At 60.4% G+C, this 8573-nt stretch overlaps 1 protein-coding gene across 1 annotated transcript; it reads right to left on the bottom strand.

The window, feature by feature from the left end:
• Positions 1-1814: 1814 nt before the first annotated feature.
• BTBD19 (BTB domain containing 19) lies at positions 1815-8573 on the bottom strand (the record flags this gene model as incomplete). Its single annotated transcript, XM_082287587.1, has 8 exons — positions 8464-8573; positions 6217-6454; positions 5751-5804; positions 4182-4241; positions 2849-2917; positions 2394-2525; positions 2073-2198; positions 1815-1949 (listed from the first exon to the last, which is right to left on the bottom strand). The coding sequence occupies exons 1-8, from the start codon at positions 8550-8552 to the stop codon at positions 1815-1817; spliced, it is 903 nt and encodes a 300-aa protein (XP_082143713.1). The 5' UTR covers positions 8553-8573.

Here is an 8573-nt window from a genome sequence, read left to right as displayed (position 1 = left end):
TTATCCTGCCCTGGGCTTGTTGCCCCCCAGAAATGGAAGCACTAACTCCCCCCTCTGTTTCTGGAGCTGCTGGCAAGGTGGACTTGGTGCCATGCCAGCTCCCCCTCTGTGGGGTCACTGCCTGCTCCCCATCACCTCCTCCCGGGACCACCCATCCCGGGCCATGAGCTGGGGTACCCCAACAGGGTGCCCTGATGCCCCCTGTCCCGATAAGGGGGCAGCCCCAGAGCCAGCTATGCCCTGGCGTGCCATGGGCAAGGCCTGGGGTGGGCACCCTCACCTTTATTTATTGCAAAGGGAAACTATCTATAGAGAGATATATATTTTTATTTTAAAAGATTTATTTCTCAGCCTACAGCCTCGCCCGGCTGCCCAGGGTGCAGGCAGGGAGCGGGCAGACCCTTTGCCCACTGGAGGCAGCAGGAACCCGGGGGCACAGACCTGTTCATGCCCCCACTCCACGGGCAGCTCACCCCTTCCAACATGCTAGTCCGTGCCTCAGTTTCCCCAGCGGCAAGGATGGGAAGGCTGGAGATCATGGATGTGCCACAGTGGAGAAAGGGAGCCTGTTGCTCCCCAAAGCACAGGCGGGGTTTTGGAAGGGGGAGATCCTTGGAGTGGTCCTTGCTGCGCCAAGCCCCTGAGCTGTCCCATGATCACAGCCCCCCCGTGTCACACTCGTGCTCTGCCCAGGGGATGGCACAGGCTTGAGCACGCACAGGACAGTGCACGCTGATGTGGGCTCCCACGGTGCCAGCAGGCACATCTTGCTGGGAAACCGTATTTCTCACCGTGTCCCCGTGCAACGGGGCTGTCCCTGCAGCCAGCCCCTGTCCCCATCCCCGTCCCCATCCCGGGCACCGTCCGCGCCGTTACCCAGCACTTTAACTCCAGCGGTGTTTGCTGTGCCTGCGGCCCCAGCCCCCCCAGACCCCCAACACTGCCGCTGAGCAGGGGTGGCCTTGGGGACCCTGTCCCCGTGCCAGGCGTGGGCACGGCGGGCAGCCCTTCCCCCCCAACACGCCATCTAAGTTATTTATATCAAAAAGAGCAAAGGTTTATTTTTGTAGTTTGTACAGGCGGTAGTGGGGACCGAAGGTTTATTTTTAAAGAGTAAATATATATATTATATATAAATTACCTGCTGTGTCCGGCCCTTTCTCCTGGGGAACACAGCTGGAAGGGGGGTATGTGTGCTTGAGACAGACCCAGCTCTGTGTGCACACACACGACGGGGGGTGCAAGGGGGGGCTGCACACCGTGTGTAGAGTGTGTGTGGCACATGGGGGGCTGGCAGCCTGTCCTACGTGTGTGTGGCCTGCTGGCAGGGCTTGGGGGGCGCGGGGGACGGGAGCCTGTCGGTGCGGCGGTGCGTGCAAAGATGCCCGTGTGTCCCCTCCTACCTGCCCGCCTCCAAGCCCCAGGGTCCCCGTGCCCTTGCCCGGGCAGGTGCCGGATCCCTCTCCCGCTGCAGCATGGCCTCGCTGCCGGGGGAGGGCAGCACGGCCGCGGGGAAGGGGGAGCTCATCTTGGGTCCCCATCCCGCAGGGATCCCTGCAGCCCCGACACCCTGGGGTCACTGCCTGGGCCGCCTGCAGTGTCCTTGCACCCATCACATAGCCCAGATCGACCCTACCCACCGCCCCTACATCACTTTTTGGGGTGACCCAGGCATCCTGCCCTGGCCCTAACGCTGTGACATGGGACAAAGCACCTTATCGATGCTCTAGGCCACAGAAGCATCCGTGCCCAGCCCCACCCCCAGCTCCGCTGCAGAGCTCCTGGTTGGGCTGGACAAAACTCGTTGCCAGCTCCTACTTGGCGTGTGGCTCGAGGTGACGGTGATGGTCACGGGGCCGTGTGCCCCGGCGGGGACGGCAGAGGTGGGAGGGCACCCCACTGCCCTTCCTCAGTGCGTGGGCACGCCAGGCTGCCGCGATGTTCTCCACCTGTGGGGATGGGGAGAGGGATGAGGGCATCAGCATGGCCACAGCATGGTCCTCCCCAGCCCATCCTGCAGCATCCTCCAGCCCCTGGAGGTCAGTCAGGACACCCTACAGTCAGCAGCTCACCGGGATGAGGAGGTCCTGCTGGTTGTAGCTCTCCAGTGTCACCAGTTCGCTGGGTGCCAGCAAGGGCAGACGCAGCTCCCTCACGGGCAGGGCAGCCACCTCTGGCACCGGACGCTCCAGGACAGCCTGTCAGACATCAGGATGTGAGGGATGAGGCTGGTGATGTCCTGGGCACCAAGGGAGGCAGGGGCCTGGGAGGAGTGACACAGCTTCTGTGTGTATCACAGACCCCTGGGCTCAGGGGAAGGGTGCCTACATTCCCAGCCCAGGCTGGTGGGGGCCCAGGCACCCCTGGGTGGTCCCTGCTTGTGCGACACTCACCGAGCTGACGTGTGCCCACTCCCGCACAGCCTGCACCAGGTCCAGCTCATCCACAGCCAGGCGGTCACTGCGCAGCACCCACGCCAACACCACGTCGGAGAGCTCACGGAAGCCCTGTGTCCGCACCACTGCCTGCCAGCACACCACAACACCGGGCACTGGAACCAGGACCCCACACAACCACCACCCCCATCCATCAGACACATCCTAGTGCAATCCCTGCCTGGCACCCCAGCATTCCCCAACCCAAACTCCAATCCCCTGGCACTCCAGTACCCCCCAGCCTGCCTCTGCCTGTCATGCAGCATCTTCTCTCCAAACACCCTTTGCTCCCCTCCCAGCCTCCAGGCATCCCATCCTTAGGGGCCCTGCTCCCTCGCCTCATGCAGTGTTCTCCATGCCACGTGCCCTGCCATGCCCTGGGGTACCCCACACCATGCTCCCCCATCACGTACCGCAGTGCAGCCCTCGATGAAGGCCAGGCAGTGCTGCTGGAGGTCCACCTGCCCATAGGTCACCGCAGCCTGTGAGACAACACAGACACTGCAAAAGGGTCCAGGGCAGGAGGGACTCCCTGCCAAAGCCCTACAGAAACATGGGCACTCTCAGGGACACAGGTGAGGCAGACATCCCTCTGGGTTGGGTACCATGGTGAGAGTGTAGGGAGGAAGGGATGCCAAGGTCCCCTCCTTTTCTGGCCTACGCCACAACAAATGTTCTGGTGGCTCTAACGCCCACAACGGTCACCCAGCCCCACCCTCAGCAGCACGTGTGATTTTCCACCACTGCTCAGGGACATCACACAGCCCACAGTGGGGGAGAGGCCCTGGTGTTGTTCTCACAAGGTCACACTGCAGGCATGTGAAACCATCAGTTGTGGGCACAGGGTCAGCTTAAAGCACTCCCACAAGTGCCCCAGGCCAGCTGAGGTGCCAGCCCCAGCCTGACCCACAGCTGCCATCCCTCACTGCAGCAGGAATTTGGGGTTGCTCCCATTTTCTCCCGGCTCTACTGAGCAATGCTAGTCCCAGGGCTGGCACGGCCCATCTGGTTACCAGGAGGGCATGTCCCTACCCCCCACAGCAGTGTGTGGGGTACTCGGGACCAGCACAGGCAGGGTGAACATCACCTCCCCCTCCACCACAGCAGGGGACCAGCACTGACGTAAGTGGGGAGGGAAGGCAAGCTGTTTTCTTCAGGTTTGTTTTGTTCTGGGGTTTTGGGGTTTCTTGTTTTGTTTCCTCTGGACCAGTTTTAGCTCTGTTTATGTCGCAGTGGTCTGGCATCACATCTGGCTGGAGCTCTGTGTTCTGGGGCAGGCACCTCACCCCAAGATTGTTTCAGCTCATGGGAGATGAAACAAATCCCCCTTCTCAGGGGAGCAGCCTTGGTCCCACGAAGTAGCATGGCCAGGGCCATTAGGATCTTCCCAAGGCTATTTTTAGGTGCCTCACCTCTCAGCAGGGGTTTTGGGACTGGCTCCCCAAAACCCAGTGCCCCCCAGTTACATGCAGATGATGACAAAGCCCTAGCACTGGGGAGTTCTGGCCAGCCCTGCTCAGGGCAGTGTGAAGACAGTTCTCTACTAGGCTCTGGTGGCCCCACTGTCCCTTGCATCCCTGGTACAATCCCAGTGGTCTGGGAGCTGGCAGGGCAGCTGCCAGGCCAGGGATGAATGGCAAATCCGGCCCACTGTCCAGCTGAGAACAGGAGGGTCAAGTCTGCTCCTGCCCCAAAATTGTACAGGTTATTTTTAACCCTTTGTGACCCTTCTGGTGTCATTCTCACCTGCAGGGCCTCGCAGACCTGCTCCACACTCAGTGTGTCCTTGATGAACTTGACACAGAGCTGGAAGGTAGACAGAGAGAGGGTGGGCAGAGGGAGGGACACAACCCTGCCATCCGCCCACACAACTGTCAGCATCCCCTGAGCCCCCAGCACATGGAATGTGGCACCTCCAGCCCCTCAAGGGTTTCATAAGCAATGGCCTGTGGGATGAGGTCTTGCAGTGTGGATCTGGGCAGCCAGCTTGGCCACTGATGGAGCCAGGGACCAAGATTGATGTGACCAAACCCAGCCAATCTGACAGCCCCAGGCAGGTCCCCAAACCCTGTCTACAAATGCTATCTATGTTCTGCCGCAGGGCACAATCCTGGTGCCAGCTGCAGTGCATTGAGTGACCTCAGCTTTGCCCCAGCCCTACCTGCCAGCTGTGCTCTGGCTGTGACTGCTGGGGGACCAGCATCTCCAGCTGCATCCCATACAAGGATGATGCAGGTGGGATGCAGACAGACCAGCATGTTTATCAGTGAGTGGGACATCTCTTCTGCCTATCTCAGCTGCCTACCAGAATCTCTGGGAAACCCAAGGGGATGTGACATGCAGGGAGGAGCTGGCACATGGGGCAGAAGGGCCCTGAGTCATTGGCAGGAGGGATATGAGGTCACCCTGCAGCTGGGCACACTGCCATGGTTTCCCCAGCTGTCCTTGGTCAGCTCCTTTCCCTCCCATCCCTCCTCTATGCAGGTCATCCCCCTCAGGATGCATTTGCTGGGTGGTGGGGTGTGACTCATGTGACAGGAGCACCAGATCCCCCTTTCTGCTATACCCCTTATATTCCTTCCCTGCCCAGACAGCTGTTTGACAGCTCTGTGCCACATCTGGGATTTTGCTGAGCTTGTTCCCACAGGTCCCATCCCACTGCCCTGGCAGAGAGGAGCCCATGATTCCTCAGCTCCTGAGGTACTTTCCCGGCACGACAGGGAGGGAGGGGAAGTCTGGGTGTGAGATGGCAAGTCACGTGTACAGCCAGGCTGTAATTCAGGAATCAGGCTGATGACGTGGCCTGGCTGTCCTCCCCAACACCGAGCTGCTCCAGCTCCCTGCCCCCTCCTCATCCAGCTCCCACCCTTCCTCTCTGCTCCCTGCTGCCTTCCCAAAACCTTCCCGCCCGAAGCAGTATCCCCTTGGCAGCACCACAGCTGGGGTGCTGACTGGACCCAAGGATCAGGGCTCTCTTTAACTGCATCATCCTGTCAGATGACCGGAGATCATGCGTGGGCGATGGCACAGGGGCTTTCCTTCTGACCTTTGCTATGCAGGAGATGTGAAACTCCATGTCCTTCCCCATGATTTCTCGGGATTCCCCTGTGGGATTCCCAGCCGCTGCTGCACCCTCCCAAGGGGGATCCCACTGGAGAGACCTTCCAGGATCGAGAAGCAGGGCCAAGCCTGCATGATGCACCATGGTGCTTTCCTCAGAGGCACCTCCAGCTACCAGCCATGCAGGGATCATCTTGGGGTGCTGCCCAGTCCGGGGACACTCAGGGACCACTGCCCCCAGCCTAAGGGTCATACCTTGCACAGGTCCTGCAAGCCGTACTCCACTGATGAGGTCAGCACCTCCAGAGCCTGCAGGCAAGGGGGACCTTGTGAGCATCAGTGTGCAGGGGCATGGATGGGCAGAGCAGCCCAGGGTAAAGGGCAGGTGTGCTCCTGCCTCCGTGGGAGCTCTCGAGTGGGGCATGGATGATAAGGCTGCTGCATGGAGAAAAATTTAGGTCTCCTGCTGTGGTGTCCTCATTCCCACCATCCAGGGCGTGCACAGCCAGATGTCCCAAGGCTGGGACAAGGTGCTCTGGACACCCCACTGTGCTGGGTTGAGACCCCACACATTCATTGCACTGTTAGCCAGCCAGAGAACATCACACAGACCATCTCCTCCAACTTTAGCACACCCAGAGCTGCAAAGCACCCCCTTCCCCTGCATCCCCCTCTTGTCCCTCCCATGTCCATCGCCCCCACCAGCCCCATCCCCACTCACAATGTGACTGTTGAGGGTGACACTGTTGGTGTAGAGGAACTCGATAACAGCCAGGAAGACCTCAGGCTGCACGTTGCCCAGGATGAAGGGGCCCTGGGGTGGGACGCTGCTGGAGGAGTCCTGGCTGCCCACTGGCGCCTGGCTGAGCATCCCGCGGAACGCCTGGCAGCGGCACGCCAGCACACAGCGGTGCGCAAACACCTTCTGCTGCTCCCGGCCCACCACAAACATCACATCACTGCGGGGGAGAGGGCACTGTGAGGGACACACTGCCTGGAGAGCAAGGGCACAGCCTGCCCTGGGCTGGGACAGGGCACACAGGAAGGGACCTGCTGAGTGCCTGTCGCAGTGGGGCAGTACCCTTTAATTTTAACCCAGGGGTTTGTCCCAACAGGGGCACAGAGGAGAGACCTTGTTGGCAGCTCTTTCCAGTTATTTGAATGCTGCAGGCAAGGTGAGCAAGACAGGTCCTCTGGCAAGCACGGAGAGCCCTAGGTACTGGCACAGAGAGCCCAGGGTGCTGGCACTGAGCAGGGCAGAGAAAGGCAAGGACAGCTGGAGAAAGTGACTTTCTCTTTTGGCACAGCAGAGCCAAGGCAAGTGTGGCTGTCACCGGGATCAGCCTCCTTGACTCATGGGAACTGACTCATCGTCTCAGGGATTCGAAGCCTCTGGCATAGCTGCCAGCACGGCTGGCACTGGCCCAGCACGGCAGCCTGTGGCACACACTGGGGCACAGGGCCCATCCTGTTGCCCTGATCCCCTATAACACTCCTCTCCCTAAAAGGGTTTCCCAGCTCCATGGCCCCAGGAAAGGGGGGCAAGATCAGGGGAAAGGAAGCAGGCAAAGGAGAGGGAGTTTCCAGCCTGTGTGCACCTGTGGCCATGGCCCATCCATCCCCTTGTCCCTTCCTCCATCCCAGCAGGCCAATGAGCAGAAGGTGCCACCCAAATTCTGGCTGCCATGAAGACATGCACAAATCCATGGCCTGACCCTCAGAGTGCCCCACAGGGAGGTGGATGTGCCCACCAGAAGGATATCTGGGCCATCCCAAGTGTCTACCAGGAGACACACAGCTGGGGCAGGATGGGTGGTGTGAGGAAAGCCTGATGGGGCCTCCATGACTGCTACTGCAAGGGGGACCATGATAAACTGTTCTGTGGTTGAGGTCCACAGGCCAAGAGGGGCAGGATACAGGCTGTGAGATGTGGGAATGCCAGCTGTGATTATGGCATGCAAGGTCTGGGATGCAGGACACAGGCTGCAGGATGGGTTTGGGATGAAGGTTGCAGGATGTGGGATGCAGAACAAAGGCTACAGAGTGTAGGCTGTGAGGTACAGACTGTAGGAGAAAGCATGCAGGATGTGGGACGAAGTAGATGGATGAAGAGCACAGATTTCAGGTTGCAGGATGCAGATTGCAGGACGTTAGATAAGGGCTGCGGGTTGCAAGATGTGAGCAGCAAGACGTAGGCTGAGAATGACCAGGCACTGCCAGCCACTCCCCCACTACCTGGCGCTGTGGCTGGGGGGTTTTCACTGGGATTTCTCTTCTAGGTGGCCAAAAATTTCAGCAGGAATGGGGATTTCCTTAGATAGCTGTGTTCCATAGATAGGCAGGGCAGGCCTCAGCAGGAAGCAAGCGAAGAGGACTACAGCCAGGCAGGACATACCATGGAGGTGAGGGAAGCCAAGGCAGCATCTCCATCTCTGCTCCCTGCTCTGGCAAGAGGTAGCAGGAATGCCAAACCCTGTGAGGAGGGATGGCTAGGCTGGCGAATGCCCTCCAGGGAGGTTGGAGTAAAGCACCAATGAAGCCAGGTGGGAGAGGAACTGAGCAGGGAGGAAGCTGCTTCTGGGGAGTTCAATGGATGCAGCACCCCAATTCCTGGCACGGGCAGGAGCCCCAGCACAGGGTTTATCCAGGGACACTGCCTTGCCCTGTTGGCACCATGCCCAGGGACAGAGGGGGTCTGGGCACACCCGGGAACTTTCCCTCCTCCTGAGAGATGATGGTTGTCCAGGGTGGGCTACACCTGGGCAATCCTGCACTCTTGTTGTCATGCGGGTGTGTGGGGAGTGCCGCACAAGCCACGTCGGCCCCACCAGCTGCCCGGGGCTCCCCGAGCTGCCTGCGGGCCCCAATCCCCCCGGCAGGGAGGGCTCGGGGCTGCGGGAAAACAGCACGGAGCAGCCGCCGGGGGTTCGGCGTGGCTGGGGGGAGGCGGCACGGCCCGGGCCCTCACCTGAACTGGGGGTTGTTGACCAGGGTGCGCAGGGCAGCGGTGAAGGCGGCCACGTCGCCCTGCAGCCGCGCCGAGCAGGGTCCGGCCATGGGCTGCCTCAGGGAGCGCGG

Source organism: Coloeus monedula (genome assembly GCF_965178545.1).
Source record: "Coloeus monedula genome assembly, chromosome: 9".
Taxonomy (NCBI): Eukaryota; Metazoa; Chordata; class Aves; order Passeriformes; family Corvidae; genus Coloeus; species Coloeus monedula.
The sequence above is the reverse complement of the archived record's forward strand: the minus strand, read 5'-3'. Positions and strand labels throughout refer to the sequence as shown.